The sequence below is a fragment of the Portunus trituberculatus genome, chromosome 43 (assembly GCF_017591435.1).
Source record: "Portunus trituberculatus isolate SZX2019 chromosome 43, ASM1759143v1, whole genome shotgun sequence".
Classification (NCBI taxonomy): domain Eukaryota; kingdom Metazoa; phylum Arthropoda; class Malacostraca; order Decapoda; family Portunidae; genus Portunus; species Portunus trituberculatus.
Genome location: NC_059297.1, coordinates 15,308,262 through 15,325,978, shown reverse-complemented (window position 1 = coordinate 15,325,978; position 17,717 = coordinate 15,308,262). Strand labels below are relative to the sequence as shown.

At 37.8% G+C, this 17,717-nt stretch overlaps 1 protein-coding gene across 2 annotated transcripts in view; it reads right to left on the bottom strand.

Annotated features, from left to right (window-relative positions):
- LOC123517967 (nibrin-like) overlaps window positions 1-17,717 on the bottom strand; it is a 40,536-nt gene that overhangs the window by 22,175 nt on the left and 644 nt on the right. The window contains exons 1-8 of one of the 2 annotated variants that reach the window (XM_045278465.1): window positions 16,236-16,410; window positions 11,070-11,203; window positions 10,232-10,395; window positions 7,453-7,612; window positions 6,865-6,987; window positions 4,273-4,405; window positions 568-681; window positions 321-469 (exon numbers count right to left, since the gene is read on the bottom strand). In XM_045278465.1, coding sequence (XP_045134400.1) covers window positions 321-469; window positions 568-681; window positions 4,273-4,405; window positions 6,865-6,987; window positions 7,453-7,612; window positions 10,232-10,395; window positions 11,070-11,203; window positions 16,236-16,395 — 1,137 coding nt within the window. In that variant the 5' untranslated portion in view covers window positions 16,396-16,410. Of the gene's footprint in view, window positions 1-320; window positions 470-567; window positions 682-4,272; window positions 4,406-6,864; window positions 6,988-7,452; window positions 7,613-10,231; window positions 10,396-11,069; window positions 11,204-16,235; window positions 16,411-17,717 lie in introns of those variants that run through there. The other variant, XM_045278466.1, reaches the window with a different exon arrangement.

Below are 17,717 nucleotides of genomic sequence, written 5' to 3'. Positions count from 1 at the left end.
AGAATTATAAAATAGAAATGTGTTGACCTTTTAGTAAATGTGGCCAGTGAGTAGGAGCCATTAATTCTTGGTAGCATTAACAGACTAAGGGACATAAGATAACTCAAAAAGTGTGAAGCTTAATTTTTTACCCATAAAAAGAATGTATCTATGTTCACTAAAATTCTGTTCATGAATGCTAGCATTATGATTTTAATATCAAACAATCTACTAGGTATGTACATCCACAGCAAAAGAAAGTCCTAAAGTAAACTGACCACAGAGTCACGTGACACAAGAGTAGTCATATCTTCAATTTGACAATATATTTCACTCCTTACCTCTAAGGACTGTGTGCTTGAGGACCTTCTGAAAAAACTAGTAGGCCCGAGGTAGGCAGAGTTGCAGTGGCTCTTTGTGCTTACAAAGACAATAGCTAACCCAATGTCTGATTCTGGTACTGCACGAAGACCATGTTTCTTCAGGAGGTCTGTGTGGCATTGCTCTCATTAGAAAAGCTTGAATCCTATGCATTATATTGCATGTAATATCCTTTCACTGAAATATTAAAAAAAGTAAATATCTTACCAAGAGTTTTGCTGTAGAGGGTATTTGGCATCAGAGTCTTCATACGGATCAAAATAAATTTACCAGACACAACTTTTTCATGGTTGTCTTCTGTGAGTAGCTCTACCTTTCCACCTGTTAAAAGACATAAAGCACACCTTAAATTAGAAATTAGCTATGTTCACTAAATAACACATAAACAACTGGCTTCCTTCTACAAGTGTCAGTTGGCTGGCTGGGCAAGCTATATGGTACACACAAACTTTGCTCTAAAAGTTTCTGGATTTTCTTTTCTTCAGTTACAATATTTCTACAAGTATACCAATGAATTGATAAAATCATGAAAATTCACCAAATCAGTAAAATAAGGACTAAGTTTCAGCAGCCAACATAGTGACATACATAAGTGAACCAGCCAGTTGACCAGCCTGAACCTGATATACACCAAGGACCTGGAGACCATCTAAGTGCTGCTTGAAACCCAGGATCAAGCACATAGAGAAACACTGAAGATTATGATGCAGTAAGTCAAAAATAGAGACAGAGTAATGGAGTCTAAGGTGGGATAACTGGAGGAAGAAAAAAAAAATAAATAAATAAATAAAAAATAAAAATTAAAAAATTAAAAAATCAAAATAAAAAAAAAGTTGATAAAATCATCATTCAAGATCTGATGAATAGGTAGGTATGTGAAAGGTAAGAGGATTGCAAGCTTACAGAACTTTTGTGACAACAGGTCTTCCCCACTATTTGATTCATTGCTATACAATAATTTGCTTTTACGGTTATTCTTCATCATCCCATGCCTGTTATATGACTAGCTACATTTCTTTACTTTGATTGCCTCACCATGCACTCACTCAGCATGCAAGTAGAGCAGCATTTGCTTCGGTAAGAATGCATTCATGTATACTGTGAGTTAACTTTCTTATTATTAATATTACTATTATTATTATGATTATTATTATTGGAGGAGGAGGTAACTTTCTTATTATTAATATTACTATTATTATTATGATTATTATTATTAGAGGAGGTGAAAAGAAACACAGGTTTAAGGAGTTGAGTTTATTCCCGACTAGTTTCGCTTGTGGCTTCTTCAGTTCCCCTGAAGAAGCCACAAGCAAAACTAGTCGGGAATAAACTTAACTCCTTAACCCCTTCAATATGGTGACGCCTATGTAGGCGTCATGAAGCCCCAGTAGCATATACGGTGACGCCTATGTAGGCGTCATATTTCTTTTCTGAGCTTTCTTCAGTTCAGTTGTCCCGTATAATGTGTTGGATACCAACTACACACGCCGTATGCTGTCCTTAAAATCCTAGTGCTCCTCCCACCATCCTTGTCTCCACCAATCACTAAAGATAAGCTACATGCATCCCGCCTTGTGTCTAAAATTACCCAATGGCATAGACTGTTTCCATTCTCTCTCTCTCTCTCTCTCTCTCTCTCTCTCTCTCTCTCTCTCCCGTCTCCATATAGTCTCTGTTGATTAGCTCCAGTGAAGGTAAATATAAACTGTAGCCTGCGTTTGAGCCATCAGCCATCTCCATGGCGGCCGTGAACTCGAAAGATGAATCCTCACAGGGTTTCAAGGAATAATGGAGAAGAGCGCCCTCTGGAAACGAGTTATGACCTCTTGAAAGATAAGTTACATGAATCTCTAGGAAAAGTGATGGAGAAGCCGCCTTGTAACATTCTTTGGGTGCTGAAATTATAGACACACACACACACACACACACACACACACACACACACACACACACACACACACACAAATACAAAAACAAATTTTCTAATTTGGAGAAGGAAATATAATGTTTGGAAAAGAAATAGAGTAGGTAAGATGGGAGGAGGAGTGATGTTGCTGGTTAAAAAGATATAAAGGTGGATCAAGTGAAAGAAGGTATGGGAAAGGCAGAAGTGCTAAAGATCAGAGCAGAAACTAATGAAGGAAAAAGAGGCACTACATAGTGGTGTACGTACCACCTAAGACAAATGCATGGTCAGTACAGGAATATGAAGAAATGATAAGTGATACAGGAACATGTCTGGAAGAAATGTTGGGTGGCTGTGAACGAACTATAATGATGGGAGATTTTAATTGTAAAGAGGTGTGTTGGGAGGACTGGTCAATGGAAGGATCAGAGACAACATGGGGAAATACACTATTGACACTGGCAATGGAAAATGTGTTAACTCAGTGGGTCAAAGAAGATACTAGGTTTGGAGGAGAGGGAGCATCGTCAAGACTGGACTTGGTCTTTAGTACAGAGCCAATGGTCATTGAGGAGATGAGGGTGGAGTGCCCTTTAGCAAAGAGTGATCATGCAGTTTTGGAGTTCAAGGTGATAGATGAAGAGAAATCTAGAAGAAATGAAGAATATAAAGTGGGAAGATGGAATTATGCCAAGACAGATTTTGGAAACCTAAAGAAATTCTTTCAAGAGACAAATTGGATGAAATTCAAGAGTGCTAAGGAGCAAATGAAAAGTGGAAGGAATTTATAAAAATATACAAAGAAGGTGAGAAAAATTTGTACCAATAAGACAACATAGAGAAGTTGGAAAGCAGGACTGGTTTAACGATAGATGTGAAAAGGCTAGAACAAGAAAAGAGGATGCATGGAAGAGGTGGAGAAGGAAAAGACGGATTAAGCAGTGGGAAAGTTACAAAAGAGCAAGAAATGAATATGTGTTGATTAGAAGAGAAGAAAGAAAGAAACAAGAAAAGGATATAATTGATAAATGTAAAGACCAACCAAGGCTTTTTACAGACATGTGAAAGCAATATCCCTCTGTGTATGTGGAATGAAAGAATGTCCTCCCCTCTTCCTCTCGAAGATAAGCTACATGCGTCCGCTTGTGTCTAAAATATTAGCAAATGTCTCTCTCTCTCTCTTTTTCTCCAAAGAGAGAAGCGTCCACTTTCCTCTTCGAAGGCGATATAGTAACTAAAAAATAGCAGCATAATACACAAAGACGACAAGTATGACAAGCTTGCACGAGTTTCCGCGCGACGGCACTACCACCCGTATATAATACAGGCGGGCTTTTTTAACATCCGGCGCGAAGGGGTTAAACCTGTGTTTCTTTTCACCTCCTCCTCCAACTTGTCTGAGTGTCTATACATTATTATTATTATCATTATTAATATTATCATTACTATTATTGTCTATCATATATGCATTCACTTAGGTAATCAAATATGTTGTCTGCTGATTACCCTGCCAGTGGTTTCCCTATGGAAAGAGCTCTGAACTAATACTGACTGATCTTTAGGCATGATATTTAAAATGCACCTCTTGATTACCTTATATGCAGGATCATTTGTGGCTTCTTTCTCACATGCGATGTTCCTCATTAATCAGTCACCAGTATTTAAATATAACATTTCATGGTTTTTATAGATTATATGGGGCATTGGGGCACATACACACAGGTCTCCCAATTTAATCTTGACTTCAATATATAACTTGCTTTAAGATTGCATTTTCAGTAACATAAGCCAATAATTACTTAGAAGACTATAGCAGACATAACAATATGGATATCATAAGATTAGAGGAGAGGCTTGGGAGGTAAGACCAGGGAGCTAAATGAGTTAAAGAGTTATTGGCAAACAAGCCGGAGCTCATGAACCTTACACAAGAGAGGCCTCATCAAGTCAGATACTATTGATAAGGTTATATCTTCCTTAAGGTAAAGTATAGGAATGGAATTTACCTGCTAATTGAACAGGACTGCACATCTTGATCATCAGAGCTTCAGTTGGGAAAAGGAAGGTGAGGCCAGCAAAGATAGTAGAGCGATTTGGGTCAGGGACAAAGGATCCGCCTGCACTGCTGACTGAGGTGTCCTGTAATATTCAAACTGAATTTATTTTCTTTCTTCTTTATCCTGCTCTTTCACTTCTTGTATAGTTAACAATAATCACTGTTACTACATTCCTTAACTCTTCCTTTCTTATCTAACCTATGCAACTTTTCTAGAAGCTTTACTTTGCAGATCGAACATCTCTTCATTCCTGTCATTATTTCAATTCCCAATAAAAGGATAACACATGTTAAGAGTAAGAAAAGAAAAAGGCAGCTAACACCTGTCAGAACAATAATTACTCACAGGGAAGCCTAAAGCAATGAATTAGAGGGTGTTGTGAACATTAAAGCCAGTGTGATTTCACTGAACATTTCCTTTTGTATCTCAACACAAGGTGGCAATCACAGCCTATCTTCTATAACAACTCTTCCTTCACACAAGTGGGCTATCACAGTTTAGCCTCTATAGGCAACCCTTCCTTCACACAAAACTACATCTATATGCATAATGACTTCATTTGCTCTTGTGCCAAAGTTCCTGAATCTTAGAGTTTTCCACCATCTGGCTTTGATTTCAAAGTCACTCTCTAAGTAAATTCATCTGTGCTGTATACCTCTCACTTAACTCATCTGGCTATAAGAAATCCTTTCACTAATTTCAAAAGTGGAGTACATTCTGTCTCTCTTTTCTTCTGCCAAGATCTCCATTCTTGGAGATTTCAATGTTCACCACCAGCTTTGGCTTTTCATCTCCCTTCACTAACCACCCTGGTTAGCTAGCCTTCAACTTTGCTATCTTCCATGACCTAGAGCAACTGGTGCAACACCCTATTTGTATTCCTCACTGTCTTGAAGATATGCCCAACATTCATAATCTTTTTCTAACCTCTAATCCTTCTGCTTATGCTGTTATCCTATCTTCTCCATTGGGCTCCTCCAACCACAATCTCATATCAATATCTTGTCCTCTAGCTCTAATCATTCCTCAGGATTCCTCAAAGTGGAAGACATTTTCCTCTGAGCAGGTACCATACTGATTTTCCTTGGAATGACTACTGTCTCCATGTCAGAGATCTATCTATCTCTGAGTGCTGAACTCATAATAGAGGCATATATTCCTCACTCTCCCTCTCGAGCTAAACCTTTCACCTTGGTTTAACACAGCCGTCACAAACATGATATAGAGATGGCCCACATATGATGCTTACCATTCCATTTGTTGAATCTGATGAACTTTATATTTCTGCCTAGAATCATATCGTCTGTTCTTCAACTAGCCAAAAATTCCTTCATAAATAAAAAATATCAAAGTCTTTTGAAATCCAACTTCCATTAAGACTTCTGGCACCTAACCAAAAACACCTATTACCATCTCATACACTTTGAAGCTGAACTCTTCATTCAAACCTCTGATAAAAACTCTACATTTGATGATTTAAGGTTTGTTCATCTCTCTCCTTCCCCCTATGACTATTTCAAGCCACCTATTGAAACTGTTCTCAATGTTTTCTATGCCTTCACTGGCCTAAACTTCAGAAGGCTTATGGACTTAATGGGATTCCTCCTATTGTTCTCAGAATAATAGGAGTTTGACTAGGCAATGTGCTTGCATGTTGCCTAGTCAAACTCTTTCAACTCTATCATCATCTACCTCTCTTTGCTGGAAGATGATCTACATTCAGCCTGTTCCTGAAGGATGACTGTTCTAATTACTCCAACTAACATCCTACTACCGATACTTAAAAAAGGAATTTATTGTCGTAACTGAACATTTAATATATTCAATAAATGTACTATATATTACTGAACAGTGAGTATTTTCATTAAAATATGGAAGAAATCTCTCTCTCTCTCTCTCTCACACACACACACACAAAAAAAGACCTTGGACAAAGCTGTCTTCAAAATTGCAAGGCGTAGCTGTCATCACACATAGTGATGCCTATTAAAGTAAAGAATGGTCAACACAATTAAAATAACACTCAAAAGACAGAGATAATGACATTGTTCCTGGCGTGTGTGTAATTCATCATGTTAGATCCTCTGTGCACTGTTAAAGAAAATAAATAATATTTCTTTTCTTAAATATGACTGAGCAACAATCTTATAGACTGATTTTCAGTGCACTTATCAGTATCAGTAATAGTATCAATATCAGTATCACCAGTCTAAACAATCGGAAGGCTTATGGACATCATGGGGTCCCTCTTATCATTCTCAAAAACGGTCCTTCCATGCTTTCACCTTGCCTAGCCAAACTCATCAAACTCTGTATATCAACTTCTATCATTCCTTCTTGCTGGAAGTCTGCCTATCTTCAACTTGTTCCTAAAAAGGGTGACTATTCACTTTGAAAGTTAAATAGTAAAAGAATTTACAATAGTCAAAGGAGTTAGGGGAGAGATAGACAACACAGATAAATTTAGTTAGAGAGTGACTATTCAATGAAGCCTGATATATATAACTCAAATATACAAATACTTTTTTAGCACATTCTCACCTCCACTGATGGTAGAAATTCAGCAGGATTGGGATGTGGTGCTTTATTGATTATTGCATCAACAAGCTTGGTGAAGAATTCAGGGAGGACAATGCTGCGACCTGCTGCTAGGGCACATGCTACCTACAAATGAAAGTGATATTAGTGACATTAGTGATCCTTGTAGGAGTAAACTGAAATAAATCTCATAAAATCTTCTTTAATAGCTGTTAAATGTCATTTATTTGAGGAAGCAGCCACAGTGCAGGTAGTTTTCAATTTAGATGCACTTTATACTACTGTACATCAAATAATAACTTGCTACCAGTTAGACTGAGTTATGAACAAATATCAAAAGAAATGGAACTGCCAGCACTCAGAGGAAGGGGAGAGAAATTTGAATCATATGTCTGAATAGCATAAAATGTAAAGGTTAAGCTTCCTCTAATAAGAATAAATATTTGGGATGGACTAAAAAAAAGTAAGCAGCAAGAGTATACACCAGTTGCAAGAACTACTACATAAATACAGATAGGGAAGGATCATATACAAAACACACACACACACACACACACACACGACTGTTTGTTAGAAATAGGGTTACCTCACCTTGACAGTGAGGGTAATAGTTGGCATGACTAAATAACAGGAGTCTGAGGACCAGTTCTCCTGTAAGTGACCTCCTAAGATAACCAAAGCATTGGTCAACTGTTGCAGACCTGCACTCCTCAAGGTGGATGTAGTTACAGTCAGATCCTGGTGTTCAAGCCTGGAAGAAGAAACAAGACCATACATACGTTTGCTTCCTATAACTGAAAAGAAAAAATATATAAAAAGAAAATAAAGAAATATTTCTATGTATAAACTATGGTGTAATTAACATTTAATGCCTTGTACTTGTATAAATAGCATGGTGGCGGTAGTAGTTCGGTTAAAAACAAGCTTAGGTTTATGTGAGCTCAAACCGAGCTTCTATTCAGGTTCGTTTGATGCTTGTCAAAGTTGTTCTCATATGTGGGTGATTTGTACTGTGGCAGAGGGAATAAAGACATCAGCAGCAGAAGTAGTCTTCCTCCATCCCTCGACAATCTCCAACCTGCTACATAAGCAACAGCGTAGACCAGGGTGAACTGGTCCCCCCTGCCAGCTGGGGTGAATTGGGCCACTCCTCAAAAATTTATGAAAAATTTGAAAATTGAAAAGAGTGAATACTGGGCTTGAAAGCCCACTTCAGTATTTACACAACCTTAGAAAAGTTTTTATTCCTGACCGAAAACTTATGGTTCCTACGGCGTCCCAAAAAAGTGTTTTTCAAAGTTGCAAAATTTTCGTATCCAAAAAGAAAAAAAATGTATTCAATTTCTCCTGAAAGTACACTAAATTTTGTTGAATTTTTATAAAAATTGCAGGTCATATAGATAATTCTCTGTTCTTTTGCATACTTTAATCAGAAATAAAAAATTCCTTTTAGTTTTAGTGCTATAGGCACTTCAATGAGTGGCCCAATTCACCCGGTGTATTTTGTATACCGGGTGTATCAGGCCACCACACTTTCATTATGATTTTGATACATTAAAGATTCCCAATTTTTTTTTCTTTTAGTTATAACCATCATTAAACTTCCTCCACACACCACTGATGTACCGCAACCTCTTGATGTTTGCTGTTTTATGCCTTTGAAGACCAGGTGGGATGCCACTATTGCCAAATGGCAAGCAGCAAACTATGCTCGCAAAATTACCAAAAGGGAATTCGTAGAATTGGTGGGCAAGGTTTGGGATGAATGTTTCAGTTTCCCAAATATAGAAATGGCCATTAAAAAGATTATGTGTGGCCGCCATGGTACAGTGGAACCATGCGTGCTTTGGGATCCAAGGGGTCTCCAAGCGCAAGGGTTCGAATCCTGTCCACGGTCCGAGTATAGGTTGGGCTTCCTCACTCAGGTCAACGGTTTCCTAACAGGTGGGCTTTGAGATAGGGGGTACCCAAAAAGTATCCCCTTTAGCCCATAAATTCCCATGAAAAGCTCGCATGGTTAAAAAAAAAAATAATAAATAAATAAAAAAAAAAAAAAAAAGTTCTTGAAAATGAAGTTTATGGAAAGAAAACCAAATGACACATATGAGAGGCCGAATAGGGATGATGTTGATGACTCTGTGTATGTGAAATATGTGTTTTGTGGACCCATAAAGCTTGTAGGCACAACACATCAGATTCAAGGTGTGGATGTGGCCTATAAGCACTATAAAAAAATATAAAAACGTGTGAGAGAGAGAGAGAGAGAGAGAGAGAGAGAGAGAGAGAGAGAGAGAGAGAGAGAGAGAGAGAGAGAAAGAGAGTGTGTGAAATAAAAAGGAAAATACATAAAAGATATTGAAAAAACTTTAAAACTTTAGTGGCCCAAAGGATGGCCCAATTCACCCCAGGACTTCGGCATAGAGTAGGCAGCTTATTTAAGTTAATAACTTCTATAATGATAATCAAAATTATTATTTTCTTTCAGGGAATATATATCATGTAGTAAAGTACCTTTACACAAATTTTCAATTGATTTGGCTGATTTGTGTAGATTTTATAATAAAAGATGTAAAAAGTGGCCTGTATTCACCCTGGTCTATGCTACTGAGCAAAATAACCTCATGTAGAAAAACTCATGATATTCTAATGTATAATGGCTCGTTTTTTAACATCAATTTAGACTGTCACTCACGAGACAGCCCATCATATCTCTGTATTTATAATCCAGTGCCACATTACTATAAATGATATGGATTAATTAGTACCAGTAATTCATTTTAAAAATTTGAACTGATGCAAGGATTCATTTTGATCTTGCATGGAAATATAAGACACAAGACAGTGTTGGAAGCAAGTGTTATTGTTCCCACCACAGTGCTTTCACTTATTATTTGCTTACTTTTTAAATAAAATTTAATATATTCTATTCACAATCTACTAATTTTTCAAGTGAATGAAGTTATTCAACATTTCATTTCATTTCATCTCAGATAAGAGCTCCATCATAGAAGGCTGACTCTTTTTTTCCCCATGGGAGGTAATGACTAATGACATAAAAAAGGAATAAGCTGCAATTTTACATCGGCATGTGAGATTTTTAGCAGGCTTGCCAAATGCACCAGTTGCTTTCAGGCAACCGGCATGTAAGAAACTACAATACTTGCTGATCACATTTTTATTCCAGCTGTGACGACAGAACACATGGACCAATGCTCTCACATTTTTCCCAATGATACCCATGTGAAAATATTTAGTGAAATTCAAAATGTTCTTGATGACAATACCAATGGAATAAAAAGGAATAAGCTGCAATTTTAAAAATTAAAAAAAGCATGTCAAGTATTGAGCACAGCCAACATACCAAGCTTACCTCCATATGTTGTCAAACATCCCAAATCTGATTCGGTCTCCATGGTGCAGCTCCTGGGTACTACCTGAGGGAAGCCGCTCACCCTTCTCTATATTGTCATTGACAAAGATGCCGTACGTGGACTTTAAATCCCTCATCTCCACCTTAGCTGGCTCCCTTGTTTTCTTTAAGTGAAATAATAAAGATGCAGAATGTACATAATGTAGTGGTACAATGATTTCTTGGACTGGACAACATAACCTTTAACCCCTTCAATACTGGGACACATTATTACCTTGAAATTTGTGTACAATTAGACCATTTTATTGACATTAGGAAAGATCTATGTAGGTTATAAGATTAATGGCCAGTCTCCACCATTTAAATCACCCCCACAAAAGTTTCTGAAGCTGTATAAAATCACCAAATAGTAAGCAGAATGAGTATGGAAATGTATCATGGTACTCAAGGGGTTAAGCATTAAGGATATTAGGATAAAATTACCACATCCACACATGCACCATAAACATAAAAATTATTACCTTTCTAAAATACAATTCCAACTAAATTTGCTCTCATCACTCTCAGTTCTACACTGCAAGTTCATGTCAGTGATACAATCCATGGTCTGATGTACGGTTTGTTTACTGTGCTGTTCTGCTGTATTACTAAGAGAGGAACACAATAAAACTATACATTTTATCTTTTATTACAATAGGCACACTACTGTAACAATATTGAACCTCCTTCAATAGTGCTACTTTATTAGTAAGAAACAGCTTCATGATAGTTCTCATATACATAGATAAAATTAAATTCTAAATAAAATGTAGATTCTTAAAAACTATCAAGCACTTACTACGTTAACATGTGGGAATGTGAGTTTGATGGAAGCATGCCTCCGACTGATGGAATTGTCTTTGGTCAGCAGGATGTGGCCTTCTCGTCGTCCAATCACTAGTTCCTGCTCACACACCAAATAGTGTACCTTGCCTGTTGGAAATGATCATGTTGTTGTACTGTACATAGTTTTGTTTTGAAATATCTTTTTCATTAGTTATTTCAAAAATCTTCCAACTTCCTTACCACTCCTATTCAAACTGCATGTGGTTTCACTAGACTAGTGAGACCCTATGTTCAGAGTTGATCCATGAAATGATTATCAGTAATATTTTGATGATAAAAGGCCAAGAAACTTAGACATAGGCAGAACAGTGAAAAGGAGAAGTGAGGCCAAATGAGGGGAGAAGGAGAGAGAGAGAGAGAGAGAGAGAGAGAGAGAGAGAGAGAGAGAGAGAGAGAGAGAGAGAGAGAGAGAGAGAGAGAGAGAGAGAGAGAGAGAGAGAGAGAGAGAGAGAGAGAGAGAGAGAGAGAGAGAGAGAGAGCTAACCATGACAGTGTCCTGTGACATTGACCACATGAAGAGGAGGAGGAAAGTGATAATATGGGTTACACTATATTTCTGCCTTTTTGTTGTTCTCACAGTCTTAAAGGGACCATCCAGTGAGGTTTACGAAAAATAAAAAACAAAGAGGTACGTGGGTAATTTTTTTTCGCTAATAGATGGCTTTTACATGATGTTAGTTTAGTAGTTACAAGTAAATCGATTTTTTTTATAATATTTTTCCTATAAACCGTCACCAGAGGACAGATTTCAATTTTGCCAGTACGGATATGAAGTATGTCGTATAACAAAACTTTTCCTCTCATAGATTTTGATTCTTTTATTTTGGTAGCCATTATGAATTTTTAAATTTTTTCAACTTTTTTATAAAAAAATTACATTGCGGCACTTAAAAAAATTCCAAATTCTAAGAGACAGAAATGTAACAGCTTCATTGAGCTTCAAAATGATACCTCAAAATTGAAAATACATTGAGAAATGTGGAAGAAGATACAATTTGAATGATAAAAAGTGGAAACTGAGAAAAAGGTAAAAAAACCCAGAGATGTCATTTTCGTCCACTATGACCCTTTACATTTAATTGGGTTGGATATTTCATGCTCATACACCACCATGTGCATCATATATGTTTTTAAGGCATGTTTAGAATATTCTGTAAGACTCGTATGGCACCTGGCCGACCCTACAATGATTGTAGTTATTAGTCGCTCGAAGGCGAGGGTGTCTCCCTTCCATGCATGGTCGGGTACAACTTGCAATTTCCACTTGCACCGTTTGTTTAGACATTGTAAGGCAAAAAAGGCAGGTAAAATAGGCTGGACTATGGCTTGCAAGGTGTGAAATAACGGGCAAGATACTCAATAGATCCTCCTCCCATCGCATTCACATGGACACTGAAATGGAAGGAGAGAGGGTGCATTTCTATGTACGCCATAGTACTAAGTTGCCAGTGCCCACCTTTCCTTACCAAAGAAACCACTTTTCATGGCTTTTTCCTTGCTTATTATCGTCATTTATAGTTTTGCTTTAATATCTTTTTTTTTTTTTTTTTACATTACAAGGGCACTGGCCAAGGGAAAACAGTGTTGGAAAAAAAAATCCGCTGGTTGCCAGGCCCTGTTGAGAGGAAAGTAGGAGAAAGAAAAACAAAAAATCTAAAAGGAGGGTCCAGTTAACGTAAGAGGTGTCTTGACACTCCTCTTTTGAAAGAGTTTAAGTCATAGGCAGGTGGAAATACAGACACAGGTAGAGAGTTCCAGAGTTTACCAGTGTAGGGAATGAAGGAGTGAAGATACTGGTTAACTCTTGCATTAGGAAGATGGACAGAATAGGGATGAGAAGAAGTAGAGAGTCTTGTGCAGCGAGGCCGCAGGAGGGGAAGGCATGCAGTTAGCAAGTTCAGAAGAGCAGACAGCATGAAAACAGCGGTAGAAGACAGATAAAGATGCAACATTGCGGCGGTGACTTAAAGAATCAAGACAGTCAGTTAGAGGAGAAGAGTTGATAAGACGAAAAGCTTTAGATTCCACCTTGTTTAGTAAAGCTGTGTGTGGATCCCCAGACATGAGAGCCATACTCCATACACGGGCGGATAAGGCCCTTGTACAGAGCAAGCAGCTGGGAGGGAGAAAAATGGACGAAGACGCCACAGGACACCTAACTTCTTGGAAGCTGATTTAGCAAGAGTAGAGATGTGAAATTTCCAGTTTAGATTTTTAGTGAAGGATAGACCGAGTGTGTTTAATGTAGAGGAGAGGGAAGTTGAGTGTTATTGAAGAAGAGAGGATAGTTGTCTGGAAGGTTATGTCGAGTAGATAGTTGTAGAAATTGAGTTTTGAGGCATTGAACAAAACCAGGTTTTCTCTGCCCCAATCAGAAACAAGTGAAAGATCAGAAGTTAGGCGTCCTATAGCATCTCGCCTTGAGTCATTTAATTGTTGTTGGGTTGGGCGTCTGTTGAACGCTGTTGAATAATGCAAGGTGGTATCATCAGCATAGGAGTGGATAGGGCATTGAGTCAGATTTAGGAGATCATTGATGAATAATAGAAAGAGAGTGGGTGATAGGACAGAACCCTGTGGAACACCACTGTTGATAGTTTTAGGGAAGAACAGTGACCGTCTACTACAGCAGCAATAGAACGATCGGAAAGGAAACTGGAGATGAAGGTACAGAGAGAAGGATAGAATCCGTAGGAGGGTAGTTTAGAAATTAAAGATTTGTGCCAGACTCTATCGAAGGCTTTCGATATGTCAAGGCCGACAGCAAAGGTTTCACCGAAGTCCCTAAAGAGGATGACCAAGATTCAGTTAGGAAAGTAAGAAGATCACCAGTAGATCTGCCTTTACGGAAACCATACTGGCAATCAGAGAGAAGGTTGTGAGCTGATAGATGCCTCATTATCTTCCTATTAAGGATAGACTCAAAGGCTTTAGAAAGGCAGGAAATCAAAGCTATAGGGCGGTAGTTAGAAGGATTGGAGTGGTCACCTTTTTAGGGACAGGTTGAATGTGAGCAAACTTCCAGCAAGAAGGATAAATAGAAGTAGAGACACAGATGAAAGAGTTTGACCAGGCAGTGAGCGAGTTCGGAAGCACAGTTTTGAGAACAACAGGAGGGACTCCATCCGGACCGTAAGCCTTCCGAGAATCAAGGCCAGAGAGGGCCAGGAAAACGTCTTTATAAAGAATTTTAATTTTAGGGATGAAGTAGTCAGAGGGTGGAGGAGTAGGAGGAATATGCCCAGAATCATCCAAAGTTGAGTTGGTAGCAAAGGTTTGAGCGAAGAGTTCAGCTTTAGAAAAGAAGAGACAGCTGTAGAGCCATCTGGATGAAGTAAAGGAGGGAAAGACGAAGAAGTAAAGTTGTTAGAGATATTATTGGCTAGATGCCAGAAATCTCGAGAGGAGTTAGAATTGGAAAGACTTTGACATTTTCTATTGATGAAAGAGTTTTTAGTAAGTTGGAGAATAGATTTGGCATGATTACGGGCAGAAATATATAGGGCATGAGTTTCAACAGTGCTTCAACTTATCAATATGATGGACTCTTGGACTAAGGCTCTGGATGATGGTTTGGTCATGGCTGTAGTTACCTGGATTTCATGAAGGCTTTAGACAAAGTGCCACATAGACGAATGATGGAGAAAATATCCAGTTACAACATTAAGGGCAACTTCTTAGATTGGATCCTGAGCTTTTTTAACTGGCAGAATGCAGAGGGTTATAGTAAATGGTGAGGCACATGACTGGAATAATGTAAACAGTGGAGTTCATCAGGGCTCAGTGTTGGGTCCTCTGTTTTTTATACTGTTTATTAATAATGACTTCCATGATGAGGTCAAGAATGGAAACGATGTATTTCTTTATGCAGATTACACCAAGATATACACAACAATAAATTATAACAAGGATTGTGTTAAGCTGCAAGCAGATTTGGAATTATTCAAAAAGTGGAAAGAGAAGTGGCATCTAAGCTTCAATCTAGAGATGTATTGATACCAGAATTTTGACCAATACTGATAGCAATACCATAAAATTGGATCAATATCAATACTACTACCAATGCTGATACTGACAACAGTGCACTGGAAATCAGTCTACAACACTGATGCCCACAGACAAACTTTTTTTTTTTTTTGACACCTGGCTAAAATAACAATAGTAGTTTTAATGAAACTGCATTTCAAACTGTCTCTTTTTCATCAAACTTCACATCCTTAGAGTATAATTCAATAGATTGCAGTTCAAAACATGAGCTTTCATGAAAAGTTTATCGTTACACAGAAAAAGATAGAGCTTATTCTGGGTTCAGGATGATATCTTAATAACTAATACCCCAATAACTAAGTATTAATTGTACTGCTATGATGATGCACAATATATATATGTGTGTGTGATAAAAACTTTTATTCTTTTCTTTGAGAGAGAGAGAGAGAGAGAGAGAGAGAGAGAGAGAGAGAGAGAGAGAGAGAGAGAGAGAGAGAGAGAGAGAGAGAGAGAGAGAGAGAATTTCCTTTTTTTTTTATGAAAATATTTGCTATTCAATAGTATATGTAAAACATATGTTGAATATACCAAAGTTTCAGGTAAAACATATTATATATAAAACTTTAAGGCTGGTTTTGGGTGTGTCTTCTGAGTAGTGTTATAACACTGCACTAGAATATTTTGTCATATTTAAAACTGCACTGTTGCATTAAAAATATAATATCACAAAGTTTTGTCTGGCCTGATGACACTGACCTGGAATATTTTGCCTTACCTTAAACTGCACTGTAATGTTTTACCTTAAAATGAAATAATAAATAAAAATCCTTTTTCCATATTGCCTAATGTTGAGTGCTTAGCCTGAGAGCCAGTGGGTGATGATTTTGTTAGTTTAGCATCTGAATAATTTGAAATATTCCTTACAAAATCATGGGTCAAAGATGGCAAAGCAGAAGTTGAGAAGAATCATCTGCAACTGTTTTTAGTTTTTTTTTTTTTTTTTAATAAATGTGTCTTTGTTTACTAATACAAACATATTGCTATCTTATAACTAGAATTGTTATTCATAGTCTGTCTGCCATAAGAATTAAAATCCTATAGATAACAAGAAAACAAGATAAAACTGACAAACCTTGACTAATGTACACATAGCAGCAGACTGCAGTGTCTGTGTGCTCACCCTCAGGTGAGGAATGAAGCAGGGTCCCAAGTCCACTACCGACCCATTTTCTACACATATGGTAGCTGAAGTGACTCATTAGCAAAGAATATACTCTATTATTACACACCATGGGCTCAATACACCATATTCTACTAAACAATTTGGTATTTTCATTATTTTTACTATTGCTATAAAACGTCCAAATTCTACTTAACAGAATAACTTGCTTCTCTAAGCATTGGTAGTGTTAGCAGAAAATCACCTGATAATGATACAGATATATCAGTATCAATACATCGCTGCATCTCTACTAGCATCTTAACAAGAGTAAATATATGAGAATTGACCAGTATTGAGGACAATGGATATAGTAGGTACATATGTATGAGTATATTGAAAAAACTGATGTAGAGAAGGATATTGGTGTGGTCTTCTCTTCCGAGCTAGGGCACAGTGCATGGATGTGAATGCAAGGAATTATAGATGGTCTGAGTCCCGCAGCAAAGTGTGCCAGATGTGTGACTTGGGAGAGGATGAGACAGTGGAACATGTGGTGCTGGAGTGTGTGAAGTATGCCAGAGACAGGTATGAGATGATGCAAGTGGTGCTGAGTGAGCTGGGGCATGACAGAGTGGAGATGACAGGAAAGGAATGGATGGTGTTGCTGCTGGGACTGTGTGGGGAGACGAATGGAAGGATGATTGAGGCTGTGAAAGAGTTCCTGGAGAGAATGTGGCGTGCCAGATGCAGGAACTAGTGGTGTGAAAGATGGTGATTGCCCTCTTTGTTGTCTGGTGTTCTTTATGTTCCCTACAGGAGCTGCCGATACAAAGGCCTGACCCAGAAGAAATTCTGCGTCACCTGTACCATCAAGATCAAGATCAACATTCTCCCACAATCTTGCTGAAAAGATCAATAGAGCCAATAAGATTGTGGGACTTCAAAAAAAAAAAATACTAACTCTGGCATACAGAAGATCTTAAGGTGGTCTTATTGAGGCATATAAGATTCTATGTGGAAAATATGAGTGAATCCAACTAGGGACTTTTCAAGATGTGGGGAAGACACCATCACTCAGAAGAGCTCCAAGAAATTATTCAAGTCCACAGCCTGGCTTAACACTAGAATGTGTTCTTCCTCCCACTAAGTGGTCAACAGTTGGAACAACCTGCCAGAGTCGGTTGTGGGTGTTGACTCAATAGCAGTGTTTGAATCTAAAGAACAAAAATACATATAGCCATCACGTTCAAATATCCACCACACACAGCCAAGGTCGTAATAGCATTGAGGTTACTGTACTATAGACACAGGCCCATTATTTACCTGGCTGGCTCTTGCTAATGAAAGTGTAGCACAAAATTAGAAAAAAAAAATAATAAAGTTGAAAGAACTATGTGGGAGCCTAGAACTGGTGTGCCAGACCAAGGTATAAATGATTCGCAATAGACTTTG